At 45.4% G+C, this 26,216-nt stretch overlaps 2 protein-coding genes across 4 annotated transcripts in view; one reads left to right on the forward strand and one right to left on the reverse strand.

The window, feature by feature from the left end:
* MYO7A (myosin VIIA) overlaps positions 1 to 21,856 on the forward strand; it is a 60,745-nt gene extending 38,889 nt beyond the window's left edge. For all 3 annotated transcript variants that reach the window (XM_038135558.1, XM_038135564.1, XM_038135550.1), the window contains 24 exons: positions 1,464 to 1,553; positions 2,763 to 2,890; positions 3,422 to 3,548; positions 6,830 to 6,949; positions 7,532 to 7,705; positions 8,866 to 9,093; positions 9,516 to 9,686; positions 10,677 to 10,794; positions 11,075 to 11,201; positions 11,316 to 11,485; positions 11,592 to 11,782; positions 12,317 to 12,441; positions 13,175 to 13,332; positions 13,814 to 13,967; positions 14,082 to 14,237; positions 14,594 to 14,699; positions 16,390 to 16,503; positions 17,480 to 17,567; positions 18,374 to 18,480; positions 18,685 to 18,870; positions 19,749 to 19,865; positions 20,320 to 20,403; positions 20,937 to 21,056; positions 21,767 to 21,856. In XM_038135558.1, the coding sequence (XP_037991486.1) occupies positions 1,464 to 1,553; positions 2,763 to 2,890; positions 3,422 to 3,548; positions 6,830 to 6,949; positions 7,532 to 7,705; positions 8,866 to 9,093; positions 9,516 to 9,686; positions 10,677 to 10,794; positions 11,075 to 11,201; positions 11,316 to 11,485; positions 11,592 to 11,782; positions 12,317 to 12,441; positions 13,175 to 13,332; positions 13,814 to 13,967; positions 14,082 to 14,237; positions 14,594 to 14,699; positions 16,390 to 16,503; positions 17,480 to 17,567; positions 18,374 to 18,480; positions 18,685 to 18,870; positions 19,749 to 19,865; positions 20,320 to 20,403; positions 20,937 to 21,056; positions 21,767 to 21,856 (3,249 nt within the window). The remainder of the gene's footprint in view (positions 1 to 1,463; positions 1,554 to 2,762; positions 2,891 to 3,421; positions 3,549 to 6,829; positions 6,950 to 7,531; positions 7,706 to 8,865; positions 9,094 to 9,515; positions 9,687 to 10,676; positions 10,795 to 11,074; positions 11,202 to 11,315; positions 11,486 to 11,591; positions 11,783 to 12,316; positions 12,442 to 13,174; positions 13,333 to 13,813; positions 13,968 to 14,081; positions 14,238 to 14,593; positions 14,700 to 16,389; positions 16,504 to 17,479; positions 17,568 to 18,373; positions 18,481 to 18,684; positions 18,871 to 19,748; positions 19,866 to 20,319; positions 20,404 to 20,936; positions 21,057 to 21,766) is intronic.
* Positions 21,857 to 25,023: 3,167 nt separating this feature from the next.
* Positions 25,024 to 26,216, reverse strand: part of GDPD4 (glycerophosphodiester phosphodiesterase domain containing 4) — a 37,912-nt gene continuing 36,719 nt past the window's right edge. The window contains exon 16 of the mRNA XM_038152337.1: positions 25,024 to 26,084. Coding sequence (XP_038008265.1) covers positions 26,053 to 26,084 — 32 coding nt within the window. The 3' untranslated portion in view covers positions 25,024 to 26,052. The remainder of the gene's footprint in view (positions 26,085 to 26,216) is intronic.

A 26,216-nucleotide genomic window follows, 5' to 3' on the forward strand; every position in this document is an offset into this window, starting at 1 on the left:
ACCAGCTGAATGTTCCCCAGTGGAGGAAGTGCCCTGCTATCTCTCATGGGACTTTGATCTCTCTCCTCCACCCTGCAGGGCTAAAGTACAGGGGGGAATGCAATGTCCTATGTTTCTTGTTTGGGGATTTCCTTTTGATCTGCCCTGAGTCAGAAGAGACTAAATTAAAAATGTGCCCTTAATCTTGGAGGAGGAAGTAATTAGTTACCAGGAGATTAGGCTGTGGAAATATTTAAAAAAAGAAAAAAAACAACCATATCCCTATTGCATTCTGAGTGCCTTCTAGATGTCACTGGTGGACTTCATCTTAGTACACTTCCCAGACAAAACATTGTTCTGGATAAATCAATGTCCACAGTGCTGATACATTTTCATCTTTGGCAATTGCTTTATTCAGTAGGACAGGATAAAATCTGTTATTGGCATCTTCTGGACGCCACTGTTCAATTTTCAAGAAGTTTTCTTGATAAATCTCTGTAGTATTTGCAGAGGTAAATTAACAAATCTCCTTGTTCTTAAAATGAGTATACCATTCACCACTTCTAGTGAATTACCTGATGAGAGTAGCCTCAGGATCATAATTCTGTAAAAATATACACCAAGAATCACCTTTCATTCCTTCTGCCCATAATTTCTAGATTGTTTATTACAAAAAGTTGTATTTTGGCCAACCAGGTAGTACAGAAGAGAAGGAGATTTAAGCTGTCCTTTTTCTCTGCGGTTACATCATCTCTTCACAGCACAAAAAGATGCCTGAGCAAAATCCATGTTTACAGCATGAGCTCATGTTTATAATGGATATAAACCATCACAGCCACAGGACTTAAAGTGTTGTTTGGGTGTGAAATCATGGTCTTTTCAAAGCTGTTTAAATGGGTAGAGGTTAACTGGGTCCAAAAGTTTGTTATAAGAGCAGAAAGCCAGCAAGTAAAATGATGATATGTAGTCAGTGCCTGGAGCTGTCCCATATCAAAGGTGTTCTTCTGGGAAACCTGACAGAGCACAGGGCTGGTTAAAAGTTATGAAACCACAGTGGGTGGACTACCAGTCCATGAATCCCTGGCTAGATGACTTCCAGCTAAAAACCTGCTGTGCAAATGGCTTGTCTCAGAGAGTGGTCTTGCTCATCTCATTTCCACTGTCATACAGCAGAACTGGGTGGACCTCGATTCAGCACAAATCAGCCATGTATTCAGCATAAGTTTTTTTATATGTTCCCAATATATAATTTTGATCTGAGGGACCCTTACTGATTAGAGAGTATCTAAAAAATTCAAAGCCAGCCCTGGATTATCAAGTGGCTGAGGAATATAGGTCCAGACTTCTGGTTCCCACCAGCCTCTGACACATCTCACTCTCTGCTCAGGATTAATGGTCTTTTGCAGGAGCCCAGGGGAGGCAGAGAGAGCACTTGTTCAGCACTTGCATCTCACCACTTTGCATCCACTCCTCTTGCTTTGCAGAGTACTCATGTTGATGGGCACAAGAAGAACAGTGTGCGGCACAAACTGGTCTCCTTAACACTCAAGAAGAAATCCAAACTGACGGAGGAGGTGAGGGGAGACGCTTGGCCGCCTGGCAGCACAAGTGCCGTTGGATTGTCTGCAGCCCTCTCTGACTCTCTTCTGCTTTTCCCTAGACAACATAGAACCAGCCCTCCTCTGGGTTTGGCGCTACCTGTCTCTCTGCCTGAAAGATTTAAGGAGTGTTTAAGGGGAAAGGTTGGCTTCCCGTGTCTCCTTGAGTCATTCTGCACCTCGCGCCGGCCTCCCCTCGGCTCCTGTTCTCCATCCATCCAGCGCCTTCCCTCCCCTCTTTCACAGCCCTCCATCCAGCTGCCAATACCTCTCACCACTCTGTGATGGTGTGATTGTTATCCCTGCTTTTAGATTACTGCCCGTAGATAGCAGAGGTGGGGTCTCCAACAGCACTCTGCTCCACTCGAGTGCCAGGGACAAAACTCCCCATGGGAGCAGTTACCCCAGGCTGAGAGCTTTTGAGAAGTGCCATCTCAAAAGAGTGAGGAATGATAAATCTTTCAGGTGGGGGTGATGGAAACAATTGATAGACTGCCCATTTCGAGAGCTGGCACCATCTTACCTGGCTACAGGTGCTTGAGAGCATGAAGACTGCTCTGTGAGATATTTCCTTAGGGGTCAGCGGGGAGAAACAGGGCCCAATCCAGCTCACCCTAATTGGCTCTGGAGATGCTCTAGAAATGTCCATCTCTCTAAATGGAGATGGGGTTGACTAGCTGAGACAGTGAGCTGCTAGGCAAACAAATGCTATCCTTCTTTTCACAAACAGCACCATGCTTATGCAGTTTCAGCTGCACCATTAGCATGGGGAATGGATCCATTTTGCCAGTGAAAACACTGATGATTATTTTAATATGATTAGATTAAGTGGACAGCTCCTCCTTGGCAATTAGATGGTTTATTCCAAAGACCCTTGGTGACCCTCTCTGAGCAGGACCAGCTCAGAGCTGGGATGCAAGGGAGTGCCACTGTAGAAACCCTGGGAAAGGACCAAGCAGGTGGAAGTGTGACTAGACAGGACCATTTTTAATTTCACCCATACATTATTAAGCCAACACAGTCAAACCCTCCCATTGCTGTTAAAATCCTAGATGGAAGAACTTCTGAGAGCCCTCCTGGCTGGTGGAGGAGTCCTCTTTGGGGAGCACCACACACTTGGGATGGGGGTGGGGGGGGACACAGTAGCTGGCTGTCCTGAAAGAGACCAATATGTGTGGTTGGCAGGTGACAAAGAGGCTTCATGATGGTGAGTCTACGCTGCAGGGTAATAGCATGCTCGAAGACCGACCCACTTCCAACCTGGAGAAGCTCCATTTCATTATTGGTAATGGCATCCTCAGGCCAGCCTTAAGGTTAGAAATCAAAACAAAGGCATGAACATGCCATTCTTTCCATTCCTTCTTCCTTGAGCTTTTCTTGAGCTATTCAAACAAGTTTGATATTATCTGCAGCTTGACTAAGCTCTCGTTTTATAATTTTTATGGTTATGTTGTATAATGCAGGCTAGGCTGCATCATATTCTTTACTGTCCATATCAGGCCCAGTGGAAAGACCATGCAAACAGATTCAAACATTTCTGAAAGTCCTAATGACACTGGACTGTTCTTTTAAATGCCCTGTCTTGTTCCTCACTACTCTGTTTTCCATTTGACTACTGTATCTCTTTTGTTTGTGGGAATATTTTTAATGGTCTGCTAATGAAAAACTCAAACTAATTTCAGCTGCTAAATGAAGCATTCAAAAATTGGAAGGTATCAAATGGAGGGCATTTGCTCATCTCTGGTTTAGCCAATTTATGTGTTTATGTTTATTAATAGAAATTAATGTTAAATAATTCCTCTTTTTATTGTTTAACTTTTAATTATTTTTTATTCCTATTGTAGGGATGAAATCTACTGTCAAATCTGCAAGCAGCTGACTCAAAACCCATCCAAAAGCAGCCATGCTAGGGGTTGGATACTGATGTCCCTTTGTGTGGGGTGTTTTGCTCCTTCTGAGAAGTTTGTGAAGGTAAATTGTAGATGACATTTGTCTGATGAATTATCTGTGTGTTGGTATTGTCTAATGAATTATCAAATGTATTGGTATACATTTTCTTTACCACTCATGGGATGACCTTTAATCTTGGGTTTCAAAACAGAGGGAATCCCAGTCTTTGCCAGAAATGAAGATGACAGAGTTCCTAAGGAGATTGTTCATGATCCCAAGTTCAATGTCTAATGTCAATCAGATGAGTCACTCCTGAGAAGTGACTGTCTCTTTCCTGTGATTCTAAAGGTAATGGAGACATCCAAATTACATGATGTCTCCTGCATGTAGATGCGTGAAGATGTGATTAAGTGACTTCTGGTAGGAAATTTGTTTGTGGGAGCCTGCAAGTGGAATTCACACAACCAGAATAGCCCACATTTTTCCTTTGTTTCTTATATGCAAAGGTCTGTGCATTCAGCATCCACTGGCTTTGACAGTCTGACCTGAGGCACCTACTCTAGCAAAACTGACAAGGTAGACCACAGCCAATTACAAATATAAATTTATACTAAAGAAATGCACATAGAAAGGGAAGGATTTAATTTATGTGGAAGTACATTTGCAAAGGTGCTCTCTGAGTGATGTTATGTTCCCCATCATGTGTCATATTGAGGACATCCAATTCCAAAAAGCCACACAAGATGACATGCAACCCATCTTCGGCAGCACTGTGGATCAGCAGGATCTGTGGATCAGATCCTTCGGCAGCAGGATCATCAGACGCCAAGTGGCTGACACTTTAGAAAATCAGGTTGTTCTTAAGGATTTTCTTTTTCTCTTTTCTGGGCAAAGTTCTGTTGCCTAGATTTGAACAGTCTGCTTTCCACATGAGTTACAGAGTCATGGAATTGTTTGTCTTGGAAAAGATGTCTAAGATCAAGTCCAACCACTGCCAAGCCTACCACTAAAGCATGTCCACAGGTGCCATATCTGCATTTTTTTAATATTTCCAGGGATGGTGGTTCCACCACTTCCCTGGACAATTTTTTCCAGTGCCTGACTGGAAATAAAGATGTTCCATTTATTTCCATAGATATCAGATTAGGTACTGGGTGTTCAGCACTGAAAGAGCTGAAGCTCAGAATAGAAATGCCTCCTTCATCCCCAGGCCTTGTCAGTGTGAAATCTAATAAGGAAGACAAATCTCTGGCAAAGTCATAGAAAATTAAATTATGTGTGGAAATGAGATCTGAGAAGCATGGTGCAAGAAGTTGTGTTGGTTTAAATCTTTAATAATAGAAGATTACTTTAGGATAGTGAAGCACTTGTCAGAAATCATTTATAAGTAGTTCTGGCGACTCAGACATAGAATCATACAAGCACCAGATCATAGAATCACAGAAGCGTAGAAGGGTTTGGGTTGGAAGGGGTCTTTATATTAAACCCTGCTGTCAGGAGGGCGTTCCTTCCACTAGACCAGATTGCTCAGAGTTCCATTCAGCCTGGCCAGGGATTAAGGCAGACACAATTTTTCTGGGAAACCTGTTCCAGTGCCTTACCCCACCCTCATAGGAAATAATTTCTTCCTTATGCCCAACCTAAATCTGCCCTCTTTCAGTTTAAAGCAACTTCCCCTTTCCCTGTCATTCCATGCCCTTATCAAAAATCCCTCACCAGCTCTCTAGTAGCCCCTCTAAGTTCTGAAGATGCTCTAAAGTCTCCCTGGAGCCTTGTCTTCTCCATGCTGAGCAACCCCAACTGTCTCAACTTGTCTCTATAGCAGAGGTGCTCCAGCCCTCTGAGCATCTTAGCGGCCTCCTCCAGACTTGCTCCAACAGCTCAACATCTTTCTTGTGTTGGGGGCCCCAGAGCTGGATGCAGCACTCCAGGTGGGATCTGGTTAGGACAGAGCAGAATTTCCTCCCTTGCCCTGCTGCCCATGCTGCTGGTGATGCTGCCCAGGACACATTTGGCTTTCTGAGCTGTGAGTGCTCACTGATGGATCATGTTGAACTTCTTGCCCATGAATACCCTCAAGTCCTTCTCCCCAGGATTAGTCTCAATCCATTTTCTGCGCAGCCTGCATTTGTGTTTGGGATTGCCCCAGCCCAGGTGCAGGAAATTTGCTCTTGTCCTTGTTGAACTTCATGTGGTTCACACAGGCCCAACTCTTAGGCGTGTCCAAGTCCCTCTGGATGGAATCCATTTCCTTCTATGATTCTGTCATTCAAAACTATCAATTAGAATTGAACATTTTGAGAAGGATTTCACTGATAATGAGGCAGGTCTTCAATATGTATGTTTTCAATGGTGGGTCTAGGTGGGAAGGTTCACTCACAAGGAAGTAGGAATATGAAAAAATATGTAATTGTCTAGATCATTATTAGCAATAGCATAATTAGAACTACACTCTTACATTGCATAGACCATTTATGATCATTTGCAGCAGATCTCATCCCTGTAACCTGGCTGTGTTACATAGGTACTTCAGAGCGTCTCTGTAAGTTAGGATTGACAGAGATATCTGTCTCTCTAGCCATGTTATTTATGGCTGACAGTGTTATAAAGCAGTCTGTGTTTCTGAAGGAATAGCTGTGTCTTATCGTTCAGACAACTCTATCTTTCTACAGAGTCTCTCAGAAAAATTTGATTTACAGATTTATTAGTCTTAGCTAACATTTTGGCCAAGATGTTTGTGTAATATTTTTAAGTGTGTTGTCTTTCATATTGTGGAAATCACTGGATTTAATTTTCTCTACAATAATGAGGTTATATTTTTAACATACACTGAAGTGCTTCAAATTCTGGTTTAGGCCAAAATGCGATTTGAAATCTGACTAAGGACATATCTGTTTAATGTCACTGAGAAAGATCTTTTGTGCTGTCAGTTAAGTGTTCTGAGTACCATTCACTTACAATCCCCTGGAATCATTATTTACACATCTTTTTTTATTTGCTCACATCTTTTTGGCCAACATTCAATAACATTTTATAACACGTCTTTAAAATACAAAGATAGAAATCACTGGCAGCAGTAGCAGGAACAGAATAGCTTCTGCTCTGGCTTCAATCAAAAGTCTATCTGGTCTGGTATCTTATCTCCTCTGAGGCCAGAAATACACAGTAGAAGAACAAGGCAGGGGTGCAGACTGTCCTACTGTCTCTCAGCTTCCAGTGATGTGATGCAGGAAGATCCAAGCCTGAGTGGTATCACTGTCATTAGTCACAAAGGGCTTTTCTCCAATAAAACATAACTTTTTGCAAATGCTTGGCCTCTTAAGCCAAAGGTCTTAAAACAATTTGTTCCCTTTTGCCAACAGTATTTAAGGAACTTTATCAACGGAGGCCCTCCAGGTTATGCTCCCTATTGTGAAGAGAGGCTGAGACGGACGTTTGCCAACGGGACAAGGACACAGCCACCCAGCTGGCTGGAGCTGCAGGTATGAACCCCCGCATGTCCTCCCCAGGGAGCTAGGGCTAAGGCTTTAAGCCTTCCACTGTCACAAGAACCACGTCTCTGTCAGGACAGAATGTGGGACAGCAAAATGCTTATTTCTGTCAACAATTTTCATGAAATTCCAACATATTGCATTCCCTGTACATCCTGGATTTGCTCCAGAGTATGTTGAAGATCAATCCTTTTGGCTGCATCAGTATTTGTAAATTAAAAGTGTGCCGTTGGCATTGAGGCCAGCTGGCACAGAGCAAGCCCCTGTGTGTTCAAAAAACCGTCTTCCAGATGAAGGTGGCTGCAGGCAAACTGCTTCCTGTGAGTGGTCCCTGGGGCTTGTGTGGGGAAAATATAGCTGGAACAGGCAGTTTGTGCAAAAATTGCTCATTTTCTAAACTGTTTGCAAGTATATACAGCTGTGTTCCAGTGTCCATGAGCATTCCCAAGCATGCTTTTATTTTCTAGTGGGACCAGGAATTAGTAAGTAGTTACCAGAGTGGGGTGGAAGACTATGCAGGTACATAGTATTGAAATACACATAACATTATAAAGTTTGACTTTAATCCTTTAGGCAACCAAGTCCAAGAAACCGATCATGCTGCCTGTCACATTTATGGATGGGACAACAAAGACACTGTTGACAGACTCTGCAACAACTGCTAAAGAGCTCTGTAATTCTTTGTCCGACAAAATCAGCCTGAAGGACCGATTTGGCTTTTCACTCTACATTGCACTTTTTGACAAGGTATATCTTAAGTTCTGTTCCCGAATAGTTCTGGGAAAGAAGGGGGAGGTTCTCCTTGCTGTCACATAACTTTCAGAAGGCAGAGGGATTATTTCTACAGTGCAAGTGTCAGCATGATTTTCACAAAAAGAGTAGTCAAACTCTGCAGCTAGGTTGTAGGAAAATCTCACTCCTTGGAGATATTCAGAATTTAACAGGAAAATGCACAGGGAAACCCATTCAAAGATGCACCTGTTCTGACTTGTGTGGTGGACCAGAAACCTTCAGAAATTCCTTTCCTCCTACAAGCTTATGTGATGCTATTCTCTTACTCTCAGTTAAGCTTATTAGAGGTGAATTTCCAGTAAAACATCCTACCTGGATTTTTATGTAAGGGAGCCAATTAAATTTAATTGGAAAGCTAACAGTTAAAATTAAGCTTCTGAAATGAGTTAAAATCCAAGCTGTCATGCCTGCACTGGCATTTAACCTGCTTTATTTGGCCTAAAAACACATATTTCTCAGAAATTCTGTTAAAATAAAAGTGAGCGTAAATGAGAGGGGTAAAGCTTCATCAGGTGAGACAACAGCTACAAGTCAATGAAACTGAAGTATTCCAAGAGTTGCTGTATAAGAGGATGAAGCATATTCTCACCTATAGATGTGGCTGCTTCTGCCTCTAGGTGGGGAAGGAAATGGTTTATACTCTGTCTTCTTCATATTTTTTGAGGAGATATTCAGCAAGTGATGCTAAGTCTGAGGAGATATAGAGCTTTGGGGGCTTTATGGCAGACCCCAATGACAAGACAGGTAAACTTCTGCAACAGGACAGGCTCCTTTATTCTGGGTTTTTCTGATGCTTAGCTAGGTTGGATCCAAGCCCATGACTTTGAAACAGTGCATTTCAAAGCACAGTATGAATCAACAATAGTTTAAAATGGGACCAATGGTTTTGCTGAATCATGTTGATGCTCTCAGTCTGGATGGGAAGCTGGAGCTCAAAATGAAATGGCTCACCCAGCCATGCTGCAGGACTTGGCTGGCTAGATGACATAGAACCATTGATTACTTTGATTGTTTTGATTATAAAGGTAGTCTGAGTGACTCAAAAATAGGCCTCTCTACCTAAAAAGGTCTGCATTTGGTCAGGTGAATGCCACATTTCTCTCTGCCTTGCCTAGGTGTCCTCGCTGGGGAGTGGCAATGACCATGTGATGGATGCTGTGTCCCAGTGCGAGCAGTATGCCAAGGAGCAGGGAGCGCAGGAGCGCAACGCACCGTGGCGGCTCTTCTTCAGGAAGGAGATCTTCACCCCCTGGCACAACCCCAGTGAGGACAACGTGGCCACCAATCTCATCTACCAGCAGATCGTGCGAGGGGTGAAGTTTGGGGAGTACCGGTGTGACAAGGTATGTGACCTCAGCAGCTCCCAGTCTGGTCCAACATGTATTTTTGAGATGGTGATAGGTTACAATAAAGGGGATGATAAATATTCCTCCCTGGACACCCATTAGCTTGGGCATCATGGTATTCACATGGAAAACAGGAGCTACAGCAATCAGATCCTCTTGATTGGGCTTGGATGCTTCCATGTGCTGCATGAGCACTCTTAACAATGAACATGTTAAGGTTTAATCATAGCTTTTAATAGTCAATTTCCTGAACTTTATATGTGCAAAAAGGTGCAGAAGGTGAAGTTCTGCCAAAAAGTGGCATTCCCAGACAATTCTGTAGTACACCCAGCCTCCACAACAGGTTTCTTGAGTGGTGGAGAATGACATGTTGTGATGACTTGGTGACAGCATTAACTTGGTTTGTTTGGCTCCCACAGGAGGAAGATCTGGCAGAACTGGCTTCCCAGCAGTACTACGTGGACTATGGGTCAGAGATGGTACTGGAAAGGCTGCTAAATCTAATTCCATCCTACATTCCGGATAGAGAGATCACAGCTTCAAAAACAGTGGAAAAATGGGCTCAGCTCATTATAGCTGCACATAAAAAGGTGGGGACAATAGATCACTTGTCGAGGACCACATCATGCTTCAATAGCTTCATTTGCCTTTTAAACGTGTGTCAGACATCTAAGCTCAGCTGTTAGCCTGGCCTGAAGCTAAAACAGTGAGAAAGGGCAGGGCTTGTACTAACCATATTCAGCTTTACCACTGTTTTTTATGCAAGATCTGACAGAAGACGTCCTGCAAAGATTTACTGTGAGATGCAAAACACCATCTCTGGGGTGGCATTCCTGTTACACGAGATTGTGGTGTTACCGGTTGAATTACAGAGGTAGTTCATGTCTCTGGGTAATGTCGGGGCTTTATTGTGCCAAGCACTGTATAAAACCTCCCTGGCTTCAATTAGAACATTTGTGACACTCTCACACAACAACACTTCCCATAACTCATTACCCAGTACTCATGACCACTCATGAGGGGTGATGTTCCTGGCATGGGGATGGGCATTCATTTAACATCAGGAGCCAGCTTCAGATTATGATCCCTCCTATGTAAACATCTCCATGTGCATAGGGAGTCTAACCTCAACTGTCAGTGGAGACACAGGGATTCACTTGGATCTTGCACATCCCCCCACGGCCTGTCAGCTTTGTACAGAAGTGTCAAGTGTCTAAGGATGCCCTCAATAAGGGGCTTAAGGGATGAGCATCTGCTTCCAGCTAAAGGATTGTCAAGCTGAAAAGTAAACACTTTAGGGAAACTCCCAGTCTAGTGAGACAAACCTCACTGAGACTGGTCACTCCAAATGTTTGTCCAGCCTTCTCCAAGTCAGATTGTTCCATAAAGTGGAAACTGAAGGCCAGGACTTTGACCAAACAGTCACGTGTTCCTGTAGTATTTTGGCCCTTAGCCCCCACTGAGACCTCCATTAATATTTGTTCCAAGATTTTCAGGTCACATGGATTTATTTTCCTTGCTCTCTTCCTGGATATAACTGTGTTTTGTTTCATGTTGGTTGTGGTTTGCTTTTTCTGTAGGGAATTTATACTCAGAAGAGGGCAGACCCAAAAAAGGTCAAGGAAGAAGTAGTGGATTTTGCACGTTTCAAGTGGCCTTTGCTATTTTCCCGGTTTTATGAAGCCTTCAAATTCTCAGGTGAGTCAGTAGAGCACATCTCCAGAGCTCAAGATGCTGTAAAGCAAGGGAAGGAGAGCTGGGGATTCCGCAGACAAGAAGGGGACCATCTAACTGGTCTTTTTTGGATGCATTATTTTTTGTTGCATCCTGATTAGCAATGGCTCAGGCCATGGGTCTGCCACTATTTCTCTCCCTTAAAAAAAGCACAGAGCTTTTTGATAATTGCATCCTCCTTTGAAACGTTTTCTGTATCCTAAGACCCTTCATGAGCTGACTGAATGTCTTGTCTTAACCCCAGGGCCAAGCCTGCCTAAAAATGATGTGATTGTAGCTGTCAACTGGACAGGGGTGTACTTTGTGGATGAACAGGAGCAGGTTCTCTTAGAGCTCTCTTTCCCAGAGATCACAGCTGTGTCAAGCAGCAGGTAAGGAGGAATAGACTGGGCTGGCAATCTCACCATAGATCAGTCTTTTTCCAGGCTTTGCCTCTGGATGTCATTATGTTTCATGTTTATGTCTCCTATAAAAATATATCCCAGAGGAGGAAAGCTGCAAGGGCAGAGTTTCACCCTGGCCACCATTAAAGGTGATGAATACACTTTCACCTCCAACAATGCAGAGGATATCCGGGACCTGGTGGTGACCTTCCTTGAAGGACTAAGGAAACGATCCAAATATGTGGTCACTCTCCAAGACAACCCAAATCCAGGCAAGTAAATAGCCTAGCTCAGTGGTAAACGTAGAGATAGATTTAATATTCCTGAGGAATTTGGAAAAAAAAAAACAGTTCTAACCAATGGTTGGTTTTTTTGCAGTGGGAGAAGAATCTGGGTTCCTCAGCTTCCTTAAAGGAGACCTGATAGTTCTGGACCAGGACACAGGAGAACAAGTGATGAACTCAGGGTGGGCTAATGGGTTCAATGAGCGGACCAAGCAGAGAGGGGATTTCCCAACTGATTCCGTCTATGTCTTGCCTACCGTCACCATGCCACCGTTAGAGATCGTGGTAAGCACTCTTACAGAATTGCACAACTCGGTACAATGTCCGGGGAAGTCAAAGCCTTTGTGAAGTGCTTATATCTGGCCAGAGTCTCTCTGAACATAAGGCAGAAAACAAAGTGGATGAGAGAGGTGACATGTTGTCCAAGGCAGTAGTGATCTCAGCCTTTCCTCTGACCTTGGCACTCAGGACACCACAAACTTGTGACTTGGAATCTCCATGTATTGTGCTAAATCCTTCCAGCTGGCATGATTGCTTAAAGGTGTATTTATGGTTGGAGGGAACTGCTACATTCACGTGTGGAGCTGTAGGTTCCAGAGCACATTATCTTCCTTAGGAAGTGATCCACACTATGGAAATATTTGTTATTCCTTGCATTAGTGACTCAGAATGGCACAGAGAAATGAAAAGTGCACAGTTCTAACTGACTGTTAGCGGGAATTGATGGATTATTCTCATTTTCACTGTTCTTGTTTTGTATCTGCTTCCTCTCTTTGAATACATCAGGTACCAGTTAACAGAGAGCTTTTCATCCCACAGGCCCTGGTCACAATGACCCCTGACCAACGACAAGATGTTATCAGAACCTCTCAGATGGCAGTCTCAGACAGTGAAGAAAGAGTAAAACCATACACCTTGGAGGAATTTTCCTATGATTATTTTAGGTGATTTTTTTTAAAGCATTCTCAAAAATTATAGGAGTCCATCTGAAGGTAGCTTTGGAATCAGGAAAATTTTGCTACTGGAAAAGACTCTGAATACCCCATTTTGTGACTTTGTACAACTGCAACCTCTGGTTTAGGTCATGGCATTTGAACTGCAGGTTTTCCACAGACAAGGTTTTATAAAGGATTTCTTCTCAGCAGAGGTGTAGCAATTTGAAATTTAATATTATGTGGGAGGATGTTCTTGGGCTATATAGGCATTTTCATCTCAGCTCCAAAAATTTAAATGTGCACCACTGCTGAATGCAGCTGACCAAATCTTCCACTTCTGTTTGGATAGGCTGGCAATCCAGGCTGATCAGATCCTCTGAGATGTCTTCCTCTTGTCAGGCTTATAGTGCTAGGTGATATTCTTTCAGTGTGGTTGCCCTGACCATTCATTGCCATCATCCTTCCTGTGGCTAGAAGCTTTTTGGGATAGGGGAGGTGATTTTGGTGTCATTACTGGGGTAGGGCCCATAAGAGACTCTTCTGAGCCATAGGAGAGTACAAGTCATTCTCTTTGAGCAGAACTGGAGCTGGATACTTGCTAAATTGTGATGCCCCTTTTGATGGAAGAGCTCATTAGCCAGGTGCTGTGAGCAGCCATCCTAGGTGAAACATTGGCCATAAGCTATTACTATTCCTATTATCCCTGTAATCTCTCCACCTTTTGCTTTGTGTTTGCCACCAGACCACCTCCAAAGCACACCCTCAGCCGGGTCATGATCACCAAGAGCCGTGGAAAGGACAAGCTGTGGTGTTACACCCGCGAGCCCATCAAACAGCCACTGCTGAAGAAGATCCTGGGCAGCGAGGAGCTGTCCCAAGAAGCCTGCATGGCCTTTATTGATATCCTTCCTCTGCTTGGGAGTTTCCTTAGGCAACAGGTCTGACAGGCAGAGGGCTGAACAGGCTCTTTAGGGCCTCAAGCAAAGGCAAAAGAAAGGTTTGAGATCCTTCTTACAGGCTGTGGGACCATGTCACAGGCTTGGAGATGGGTTTGCACCACAAATCTGTACCTTAAGCATCCTTGAAATCTGAGGTGTTTCTACTTCTTAATCAGTGAGGATTCAGGGACCAGTTATTGAGTCCTGCTGGTCCACACACACTAGCACTGTTCGGTCTTGGTTCAGCTGACTCTCCACCAAGTGCACCTGCTGTGGATAGCCACAGCCCTAATCAGTCCGCATGGCCTTGGGGACAGTTTGATGCCTGAATATCCCTTTGCAGCCACTTCTGTAGTTATGTGTAGGACGTCTTTAACAACATCATCAACAGAGGGCCTTCTCCAAATATCCCAGTTAGCTCATCCTTGACTCCTACCTCCCACCTGTGCTGAAATATATGGGTGACTACCCATCCAAAAGGACCCGCTCAGTCAATGAGCTGACAGACCAAATATTTGAAGGTGCCTTGAAAGCCGAACCCCTAAAGGATGAAATCTACTGCCAGACCCTCAAGCAGCTCACAGACAACCACATCAAGTAAGAGTTGTTCATTCCCCCTGGCCCAAATGCACTAGACTGTGTTGGGCAAAGCAGATCTGAAGTGTCTGTGCCACGAGTGATTTTTTTCCTCCTGGGTCTCTTCTTGTGCAGATACAGTGAAGAGAAAGGCTGGGAGCTGTTGTGGTTGTGTACAGGCCTTTTCCCTCCGAGTAACATCCTCCTGCCCCATGTCCAGAGGTTCCTGCAATCCCGCAAACATCACCCCTTGGCAACAGACTGCATCCAGAGACTCCAGAAAGCCTTGAGGTATGGCCCTGAAAGACCTCCTAGTCCTGACTGTACCACAACATGCAAATATGTGTGAAAAAATACAACTGGGAGATATTTTGGTGTCTAGGGGCACAGTGAAAGCTCACAGCCTCTGTCTATTCCATCAAACTGATTGAAAGGGGCATTGGGTTGCTGATAAGCAGTGCAGAAAAATAAAAATTAATCGACTCCATCTAGATCCATTTCAGTCACTTTCTTCTTTTTTGGAGGAAAAATAATATTAAGAAAGTAGCTGAAGTTACTCAAAAGGATATGCACTAAAAAGGGAAGATTAAAAAAAAAGGATTCTTGCTATGATGATCCTGTGACACTTGCCACCTCCTATTTTGCAGGAATGGATCTAGAAAATACCCACCCCATCTGGTAGAAGTGGAAGCCATTCAACACAAAACAACCCAAATTTTCCACAAGGTTTACTTCCCTGATGACACCGATGAGGTAAATGGGGGAGAAGGAAATTCTTTTCTGTCAGGATGGTTGTCAATTTTCTTATTCTCAAAAATCTCAGAAGAGCCTGAATCAGAAGGTTCTGATTCAGAAAAGCTCAGCCTTTCCAGAAGCCTCTGGGCCAAAGCATAACAAGGAAAATCCATCCTTGTCTACTCAGATTTGTTGCGAGGTGTATTTTTCAAGATATGGGTGCTTTGCTGGTGTTCACTGGAGCTTTAGAGAATGACTGCAAAAAGAGGGAAACTGGATGGGCTTGTCTATTCACTCACAGTAGCTCACAGGCCTTGGCTCTCAGTTATTTGGAGCCTAAACCACAGATATTGTCCACCCAACGATACTCAAAGGGGCACCATGATGGGCCCCCCCCCCGGGAAATGGGCAGACTATTGCAGCACTGGCAAGTAGGTGACTGAAATTACCCCCTCTGACCTGAGATGACACAGAAATGACACCTACACTCAGGAAGCTCTCACTAAGCATCTTACATGCTGGTAAGGCAGCTAGTCATATTGATGCCAGAGCAGATAGGCATGTCCTTGCAGATACTGCTGTCTCAACTACTGATTAGTCTTCCTATAAGGCTCACATCTCTCTCGCCCCTCATACCCCTGGGTACAACTAAATTTCTGTATTTCCAAGTGGGTTTATTTGTAAAACAGTCCACACCCACAGAAGGAAAAGGATGATTCCTCTGCAGCAGCTGGGAGTGCCCTTGTTCATCTGTAATGGAGAGCTGAGAGAACTCTTGGGGTTTCTCATCACTTTGAATATTTTTTCCTACATGACCAGCATTGAGTATGACAGTACTTCACACACATGCATGTGTGTGAGAGCCAGTAGAACTACACTTCTACTTGGATGGGTTTGCTGTGATCCATTTGGCCATGGAGGTCACCAGGTAGACTGGCAGAGTAGCATCATTCCAGTACAACATGCATCTGCATTGATGTGATGCTGAGCATTAGCAGCACTGAATCCCAGATCAGACCCTTGTCGGATGTGGAACGTGGGTCCTGGTAGTTTGGTGGTTCAGTTGTGCATGTGGTGGTCAGAAGCTTAAGTTGCATAAACTGCTATGATCTGAATTTCATTGAGGGGGCAGAGCAAAACTGAAGCAATGTAAATGCTGAGCACAACTCAAAAGGCAAAACCAGAATAGGAATGTGCATACAAATGGGACAGACCTGTAAACATCTCATCCTTTAGTTATCCATAAAACAGGAATCATTTTCCCTCTATTCAGCTATCTAGAAACCAGGCATCTGGCTTAGACCTGGTCTAAACCAGGCATCTGACTTCCTCATCATCACTGGAGAGACAGTTGGGACAAATCAGCCTGGAGATCTCTCACTCTGTCTTTACCACCCCTCTTCCCTCAAGCAAATAGTTCTGACACTTCACTGCTTGATCAGAAGGATCTCTTGCGTTGCCTGGAGAGCTCTGGATTAGCCAGCACAGGATATAGATACAGCATCACAAAGCACAGTGGTACAGCAGTAGCATGACAGAGCTTCTGCAGACATCCCTTCAATGCCCAGAGCTCCAGTTCCCAGTATCACTGATTTCACTGGTGGTGGGCATTTAACCCCTCTGTGCATGTGCACCTGGAGCTCCTCAAAGAGAGCAAAAAGTGGAAATTAACTCTTAGGTAGCAGTGGTGATGTTCCTCTCTTTGTAGGCGTTTGAGGTGGAATCCAGTACAAAAGCCAAGGACTTCTGCCAGAACATCTCCAACAGGCTGCTCCTAAAGTCCTCTGAGGGCTTCAGCCTCTTCGTCAAAATCTCCGACAAGGTGAGTGACCCACCCAGAGGCTGAGATAGCCCAGAGGTATACAGGTGAGGTTTGCAGTCCCACAGCCCTGACTTAACAGCAGTCACCCCAAAAGACTTAAAGCACAGACAGGCAAAGCTCTCCTAGCCTGTTGCTGAGTTGGGTTTGTAAGAAAGGACTAAGTAAGAAAAAATGTACAGCTTAGAGCTGCCTCTGGCAACTGGGAGAAATCTATGGAGATAGTCATCAGGAAGGGAAAGGAAGGGTTGTGGTAAAACAAGTTGCAATAAGGAGTAATGGGTGAAATTAGAGACAGAGCCTGAAGCAAGGTGCTGGCATTGGCTTTCTCACATCAGCAGTTTATAACACATCAGTGTAAGAAGTACAAAGCAGTGAGCAACAACTACAGGAGATGGGCTGGGCAATGGCCAGCCCTGCCTGTGGAGTCTTGCCACTTGTTTGGGTCACTACAATATAAGAAGGAAATAAAGCTGTTAGAGAGGGCTACTGCAATGGCGAAGGTCCTTGAGAGGAAGGTATGTGGGGAGCAGCTGAGGTCACTTGCCTTGTTCAGCATGGAGAAGAGGAGACTGAGAGGAGACCTCATTGCAGTCTGCAACTTCCTCATGAGGGGAAGAGAAGGGGAAGACACTGATCTCTTCTCTGGGGTGATCAGTGATGGGACTCAAGGGAATGGCATGAAGCTGTGTCAGGGAACGTTTAGGTTGGATACTAGGAAAACATTCTTCACACAAAGGGTGGTTTGGCACTGGACCAGGCTCCCTGGGGAGGTGGTCATGGCACCAAGCCTGACAGAGTTCAAGGAGTCTTTGTACAATGCTCTCAGGCACATGGTGTGATTCTTAAAGATATCCTATGCAGGGCCAGAAGATGGACTTTGATGATCTTTCTGGGTCTCTTCCAACTCAGTATGTTCTGTGATCCTACTGTATTAGCTACTTGCTCAGCCTTCATGACTATGTGCTGTGTCCCCCAGGTCATAAGTGTGCCAGAGGGAGATTTCTTCTTTGACTTTGTGAGACACCTGACAGACTGGATAAAGAAAGCAAGACCAGCAAAAGATGGTAATGATTACTTTTTTTTCTAGTATGGGTCACACACAGCCTTCCTACTGCCCTCCATCCCTTTCAAGCAAGATTGACCACATAGTCTGCCACAAGCATTGGAACAGGCTGTTCATGGAAGTGGTGGAATCACTGTCCTCTAGTGTTCAAAAAATGTAGGTGTGGTGCTTAGGGACATGGCTTAGTGATGCTCCTGGCAGTGTTAGGTTGATGGCTGGACTTAATCTTATAGGTCTTTTCCAACCTTAGTGATTCTGTGAGACTGTGATCTGTCGGGCCACACTGATGGGAGTGGTGGTCTCTGCTCCATCCCTGTGGACATCACCTGGGAGTTGGTCCATCCAGGAGCAGCAAAAACTCTGTTCCAAGGCTAATCCTGCCCTCTGTGAGAAGCACCTGCTGGAGGGCATCTCTCCAGGAAGTGCCTGCAGCCTGCAGGAAGGTTTCAGTGGTGGGATTCATCTCAACTCACTGACCACATCCAAAGGGGAGCTGGCTGCAGCTCTGCTGAATTTACCAGTGGCTGCAGGACACAGGTGGCTCCAGGGTACAACTCCTCTGTCCTGTGTTAGGCATTGGTATTATCAATGATGTACAGTTGTGCAAGTGAACGCAGACACTTTTTCCACCTTATTAAAGCTTTGCATGGCAGTGATGTAGTTTTTTCTGCAAAGTCAGAGCCCAGTTGGCCTTGTAAATGCCCCTGTCCCTGCAGGCTGTGATGGCACATGGGCACTGCGGGATGCAGACACCAATTGCCAGCTGATACTCACACCATTGCTGTTATGTTTGCTTCACTTGCACAGGTATAGTGCCTTCCCTCACCTATCAAGTGTTCTTCATGAAAAAACTGTGGACCAACACAACGCCTGGAAAAGACTCGATGGCAGACTCAATCTTCCACTATTACCAGGTGTGCCAGGACTCTGCAGTAGCAGTGGAGACTTGGGAGGGATTAGGAGAAGGTTCCAAAGACTTGACCATCTGCAGATGTTTCCAGGGAACAGACTCTTAGCCAGAGGCTGAATGCCTCCACGTGTTAAACTCCATTTAACATGTGAGGGTGAAGGTCCACAGACATCCTCTCTATCTTTCTGTTGTTCTTTCCTCCATGCAGGAGTTACCAAAGTACCTGCGTGGCTACCACAAGTGCTCACGGGAAGAGGTCCTGCAGCTGGCAGCTCTCATCTACCGGGTCAAGTTCGAGGATGACAAGTCCTATTTCCCCAGCATCCCCAAACTCCTGAAGGAGTTGGTGCCTCAGGACCTCATCCGGCAGCTCTCTCCAGATGACTGGAAAAGGGTAAACCAGCAGCTTGATTCATACACCAGGCCTGTCTGGGAGAAGCCCAGTCTCTCATGTGACTTGTCTGACATTCAGTGCTGAAGTTGGACTGCCAAACTCAATGACATCTGGTCCTTCTTGAGCCTTACCAGAGCTTCAGCTTCCCTGGCACCACTAAGAGGAGAGATTGTACATGTTCACGCACGTATTCCTGTACATGTTCACGTACACATGCCTTACCCTGGGTTTTCTGTGTCGTGAGACTGTGTCTGTACTAGTGGATGCAAAGCCAGATGGAAACATGCTAAGAGATGGTCTCATGAAGAGGTGGTCTGTCATTTAATGCAGACTACTGAGTAAAGGGGTAGTTCTTCCTGCTTTACACAGGGAGAGCTGTAGCAGAGGTGCAAACAGGTCTAGCCTTAAAATATTAGAGGTATCTCACTGGCAAGAAATAGTCTGATAAGTGCTTTTTGTTTCCTATCTGATATCAGGATCTCTGGGCTGAAGGTCTCTCAGTCTCCTCTGGTGCATAAATTGGATAATCACAATTTATAATCTTTTTAATGGAGCCAGCAGTTAATCTTATCTAAAAAGGACCTGCCTTGGTTTCAGGCCCTGCTCCGGTGACCAGCCAGCACATTTTTGAAGTGTTATTGGAACAGAGGCTAGAACCAAACATCAAGGTCAGGTTGGGCAGGACCCAGAGCAACCTGCTCTAGTGAAAGGCAGCCATATCCACTGCAGGAGAGTTGGACTAGATGACCTTTCAAAGGTCCCTTCCAATCCAAATTCTTCTATGAGTCTATCATTGTGGAACTGATGCTCCTTCTGTGCAAACATCGCTGGTGCCAGGTACTGCAAACCCTCCATCTCTGTTGTGTTCTCTGTTGCAGTCCATCGTGGCATACTACAACAAACACGCAGGCAAAACAAGAGAAGAAGCCAAGCTTGCCTTTCTAAAGATTATCTTCAAGTGGCCTACATTTGGATCAGCATTCTTTGAAGTGAAGGTACTTGCCCTGGGGGTTCTCTGGCAGCTCTTAGCCAAGATCAGGAGCCCTGTACCACAGAGGGGTTCCAGATCTGAACCAGACTGGGACAATCCTGATGAAACAGGGAAAAATTAATACTCTTAATTGGAAAAATGCAAATACACTCGTTCATTGCTGCTCTGCCTCTTTACCCAGACAGAAGCATTGTCGAGCTTCAGCATATCTCAGACATTGGGACTGTTCCCACAGCTGTGCTGCTCAACACACAAGAGCTGTTCTCTGTTTTGCCAAGGCAAAGGGGAACCTGTGGTTTTCCAAGGGATGTGTCTGTACCCGCCACAAACCAAATCCAGACCATCCACCATGGCACTAGAGTTCCATCAAGGACAGTAGAAGCCAGGGACAGAGGAAAGAGGAAGGAGTCTGATTTTGCTTGACACATCTCCTAATCAGTTCATCTCTTTTCCAACAGCAAACTACAGAGCCAAATTATCCAGAAATCCTTCTAATTGCCATCAATAAGCATGGAGTCAGCCTCATTGATCCCAAAACCAAGGTAAGCAAAACTTGGGTATTAACCAGATGCTCCTGAGCCCAGTCCCCAAGCCCTCATGGAAGACATCCCAAGGAGCGTGTTGTTCAGTACGTAGCGAGTTCTCTTTAAACCAGGTTAGAAAGGCTGGATAGACAGAAAATTTTCTGGTGGCAGAAATTCACTGTTGCACAGAGCCAGCCCAAACTTTTTCAACAAAATATGAGTTGGGAGCATCAAATATTAGGGCACTGTACCTGCAGGATGCACACATTCCTTCCTTAATCCTTTCACAGGCAATAAGACAGGAGTTTGAGTAAATGAGATCCTACTAGTTACTTCTACCACCTGCATGGTCGTTCTAGTGTAGCAGTCCTTCACAAGCGCTAGAGGATCTGGAGTCTTGATCTCACTGCCATTCCCACGAGTCTCATCACAGTAGACATCCTTGGCCTGCTGTGATGGAAAGTGAACAGGGACAATGAGAAGTGTCCACAGCCCCTCATGGAAGTTGAAGGTCTCTTGCATGTTGAGTGTCAGTTTTGTGTTCCCACCAGGATATTCTCATCACTCACCCCTTCACCAAGATCTCCAACTGGAGCAGTGGCAACACATATTTCCACATAACCATTGGCAACTTGGTGAGAGGAAGCAAGCTGCTCTGTGAGACCTCCCTGGTAAGAAGTGTTAAATATTAGACCAAATCCTGACTTCGGCAGCAAATGCATATCAGGAATTCTCTAGGCTGAAAGTGGTCTCTCAGAAGAGCCACTGCTACAGTTTTTCCTTCTAAATTTCCCATGGCTCTGCTCAATGAATTAGGGCTCTCACTTGGTCCATTATCCAACAAACAAGCAAGCCTAAGGTGCTTGGGATGTTGCTGTGCCAGGAGCATGAGGAACTGCTCCCTATCACTGGACTGAAAAACACATTAAAGCTGATATGGGCTCAAGGGGTACTCCTGAGCCCTTTAACCAATATCATTTATCCAGCTTGTCCTTAGTAACAATCACAGCAATAAACTTCCTCCTAGACTGTCTTAAACCCAAAGCACAAAGGATAAAATTTCCTTTTGGATTGTTGCTAATCTGAGGCATTCAGTATTTTGTTGGCCATTTGAAAATTTATGTCCTATCCAAAGCTCCCTGTGTCCTCAGCCTCAGCAGCATCCTGGGACAGGGACCTCCTCCATCTCAATGTTGAAAATTATGTTTGGACAGTGTTCCTTGTAGTGGTGACATTTCCCCCAAGGAAAATGGTGGAATAGGTCAAAACGTACCTGAAAATTTGCAAGGCAAGAACTGGTAGCCAGTGTGTTCAGGAGGCACAAGCCAAAGACTGTAAGCTGTGCTCTAGAGGCTGGTAACATCTTCCCTCTCCTCCTCAGGGGTACAAGATGGATGATCTTCTGACCTCGTACATCAGCCAGATGCTAACAGCCATGAGCAAACAGAGGAGTGCAAAGGGTAGCAAGTGAACTGCAAGAAGCCACTGGCACGTGGTCATGGGGCTAATTCACCAGCTGAGGGCTGTGGGATACCCGTGCAGCTGGGCAAGAAACTTTGCCTCCCAGATGTGGAAGATGAGCCGAACACCATCAGGGAGTTCAATGGACTCTGACCTTGAGGGCTCCAATCCCACCTCCCCTTCCAGCGAAGATGACTATCTCTGACCTCCTGCTCACCTTCCTCACCCTGCATCCCAACTCAATCCTACACCTCAAAGATTTCCAGGGGACACCACTGCTCTCAGAGAGTGACCAAGGCAAAGACACTCCAGCAGGAGGTCACAAAGGCTCTTGGAAGAGGATTTTTGTGTGTGTGTCTCTGTGTGTGTGTGTGTGTGTGTGTGTGTGGATTGCTTTGTTTTCATTTGTTGGGGTTTTTTTCTTAAATATGAGAGCTGTTAGGATGCTAACAGGTTTTTGGTGAAGTTCTGGGAATTTCAGGTTTGAAGAGGAATAAGAGAGCCCTGACTCATGCTGGAAAGATGTCCAGTGAACACTGCAGGGCTTGATTTTTAGTCATTACAAAAGAATACACTGTGTTCTCAAGATGTACAGAAAGAAAAAGCAGGCAGGAAGGAGCACATTTCAATTAGGAATCAGAATAAACAAACTACTGATCGAACAGCTAGTGTACTAAAGTCCTATCCGTGCAATGCTGGAAATATTTAAAGAACAAATTTTAAAGTTTTGTTTCTTCTTCTATTTATTTTTTAAAATATTAAAAAGGAAAAAAAAATCCTGTATTTCGTGATGGTATCTGGATGCTGACCTGCAGAACAATCCCTTGCCCAGAGATTCCCCAAGAGCCATGACTGCCTGAGGCTGAGTAAGGCACATCTTCCTTAACCTAAGGGTTCAGCTGGAAGCGAAGCTTGGAAACTTAATTATCTCCTTTTGCTCCCTGTGTCCAGAAAAATTAACCTTGACTTTTACTGCAAACTTCAATATGGATATAGGGGTTTTGAACACCCCATGCTTGGAAGACTGAAGCCAAGCCAATGTTGGGCTGTAATTCAAACATTCCCTTGGCCATCGGGTTTGTACCAGCTGATGATTTTATTGTGATTTTTGTGTGTTTCTGTGTATAGCAGCTCTTCATGAGTCCTAGCTGGACCTGAGCCACTCACAGCAAGGGCAGACCCTTGATTTTGGTGGTCTTTTCTCCGTCTTTGATTGGCTGTATTTATCTGCTGGCTGTTTGTCTCATCTGCCACCCAATGCCACAGGGCGGACCAGCCTACTTTGGAGGAGAGATGGGACCTGCTGGCAGAGAGGAGGCTGAAACCATATTGTGTCTGGGAGGATGCAGGGAGAGAAGCCTGGTGGGTGCCTTTCCAAAATCCAGGCTTCAAAGGAAGACATGGCTGGGTGTGGGGTATCAAGAGAGGGGACAAATGTCCACCAAGATCTGGTGTTGGTGTAACCCACACTGAGAGGATCTCAGTAGATGTTGAGGCCACTGTTGGTCTTGTGCATTGGGCTGGGTTTGACTGCTTTTGTAGAAGTCTATATTGTGGGGTGTCCCGTGCTGCTCTGTTAAGCTCAGCTGAGCTCAGGTATCCAACACCATGGTGTGCCAGGCAGAATTGGCAGCGCTGCCTACCAGACCTCGAGGACTGTGACATTCAAGTGGGATGCAGAAGTGACTTATGACTTTGGTTGCTCCATCAAAGAGAATGAGATGCTGCACGGAGACATCCACCAGCCAGACAGGGCTGCCAGGAGATCCCCTTCCTCCATCATCCCCTACCCAAAGCACTCTGGTGATGGGACCATGGTTACACCAAGGCTACATTGGGAGCCCAGCTGCCTTCTCACCATCCGTCTCTGACATTTCTCTCCCTTCCCCAGCTGCCATGGTCCAGCTGTCCCAGGGATCCCACTTGTCCTTAGACACATGCCTATCATCACCACACCCATCACTGCTTTTTCTGTGTCTCCAGCCATCCCCTCCACCCATTGCACACTCAGCAGACACTGCAGCACAGAGTTTTCCAGAGCTGTCCTGGGTCATCTTTCCCCTGCCACTACCCTCCACTTACGGCTCTGTTGGCATCCCATGCACCCCATAATTTTGGACAGGGCTGGGACTCTTTGTGTGTGTACCTGTGTGTCTTATGTATTAGCATCTGCTGGCCTCTTTGTATTCACACCAAGCGATGTAACATGAAAAAACATATGTCCAAGTGAAATACTCCAATTAAAAAGCATCAAGTGGCTTGTGGGAGGCTGTTCTGCACTGTGCAGTCATGGTGATATCTCCAAGGGGAAGGGTGGGATGAGGGCTCCCGGGTTCTTGTTGTGGACAAGACTTCTTGCACTGTGAAAATCCTGATGAAAGCATCCAGCAAGGGGGAACAAACCATCAGTATACCCAGACTGGAAATTAATTGAAATCTTTTCTTTTGGGGTAAAAAACACCGAAGTCTGGGAGTCTCCATTGCTTGTCCTCTATGACAAGGGCTGAATCTTCCAGTCAGTTCTCAGCTTAATCACTGCATGTAGGAAGTGTGGGGTGAAAAGTCTGTGTGTGTGGGAGTCAGACAACCAGTCAAGTGCTTAACAAGGTGCCAGACCTTGCTAGCTGTGAAGCAACAAAAATAGTAGCTGAGATGTGACAGTGTAAGACAGGTCTGACTGGCCAGGCTCTGCCTAGGCAAGGCTTCTGAGGATGAGGAGGGTGAGTACAGGGAGTTACCAATGCATACTGGCCAAGCAGCAGCTAGATAACATGGATCAAAGAGCAATGAGGTGACTTTTCCAAATATACATTAAAGGCAGTGGTTGGGGAACCACAGCCAAGTCCCTCACTTTAACACCAAGGCACAGGCTGAGGAGCCTGTGGTGCACACCACACTTAACCCACACACTGCCCACCTCCTACTTTTGCTGCTCACATTCCCTACATGAGTGGTACCCACAAAGAGTTATGAACCACCTATGTATGCAAGCACGGGGAGGGGGATACAACACCATCCACTCCCCATTTTCCATATATCTGGAGCTGCTCTACAACAATTCATCAGCCCTTTAGCCTTTTTCCAAAGGAGGATCTAAATTTTTCGCATTTCTAGCCTCCAAAATACTCCAAAATTGCAACTTGGAAAGGTTTGGGTGCTTCTCAGCACAAATAACTCTGAAACTTAATACTGCCCTCTACTTGTGATCACTTTTGCTGAAATAAGAACAAAACAGGATAGGAGAGATAAAATGTATTTAAAACATCACTTGCAATTTACAAAAAACATATTCTTATTATCTCTTCAAGTAGAAAGATATGGCTTAAACTGAGAGATGTTTACATCTCCCTTACAGAGCATAGGCCCCCTCCCCACTGTGTGCCAGGAGCCACTGGGAGAAATGAAAACCAGAATAAATCCCAGGCTATAGTACAGGTGTATAGACCTTCCCAAGGGAAAAGCAAACACTTGGTGGGACCAATTCACACACAGCTCCATCCTTCTAAAGAAAAGTTGTTGCTACTGGTCATAGTCCCAGTAGCTACATGGCCAAGACACTAAAAAGTCCTTTGGCCCCCACATGCCTTCACCCACAGACAAGGGGAGGAGATTGTCCTGTTAGGCTCTGTGGCAGGGCAAGAGTGGGGAAAAGGAAAACCAAAGTTGCCCCTGCCTCTGTTATAGAAAGGTACTGGTTGTAATGACCCAGCCAGCAGCACCTGACCATCGTGGTGGGGATAGTGTGCTCTTGGGGATGGAGGACACCTGCAAGGGGGGAGGATGGGAGGTAGTGTGTGGAGAAGAGGCTGGTCTGATACGAGAAACCTGGGCACCTGAGAACAAGGAGGTCTGGAGGATGCTCAGATGTTTGCAGCATGTGTGGAAACAGGGCTTACACACAGCAGGAATGATTGCCCTGTGGGATGCCAGTGGACTCAGGTAAATGGTGGCTCCCATGTGGTTGCTGCATCTCACCATAATGCACAATTTCTTCATGGCTACAACTCTATCTGCGCTCCCCTGCACCCCAAGGACCCTGAGAGGCATGGGAATGTGAGAAAAGCTGTAGGAGAGGAAGGTTGGTGCTCATCTCCAGCAGGACCATGGAGGCAAATGGCTCCTCCTCACCAGGTAGATCTGAGCCCCCACCAGCTGGTCTTCCCAGCCTCATGGAATTGGCAGGTCCATGTTCCTTCTCTGCCCATGTCATGCCAGGACAGCAGGCATGTCGTTGAGCTCTGGAAAAGGAGACACACAGTGAGCTACCAAACATCTGCATCTGTTCTGACAGCCACTGTGAGCAAACAGAATCTGTTTGAAAAGGCATGCAGCCCAGGTTGGGTCATTTCACTGGATGATAGCTGATAGCT

This window comes from Motacilla alba, chromosome 1 (genome assembly GCF_015832195.1).
Source record: "Motacilla alba alba isolate MOTALB_02 chromosome 1, Motacilla_alba_V1.0_pri, whole genome shotgun sequence".
NCBI classification, from domain to species: domain Eukaryota; kingdom Metazoa; phylum Chordata; class Aves; order Passeriformes; family Motacillidae; genus Motacilla; species Motacilla alba.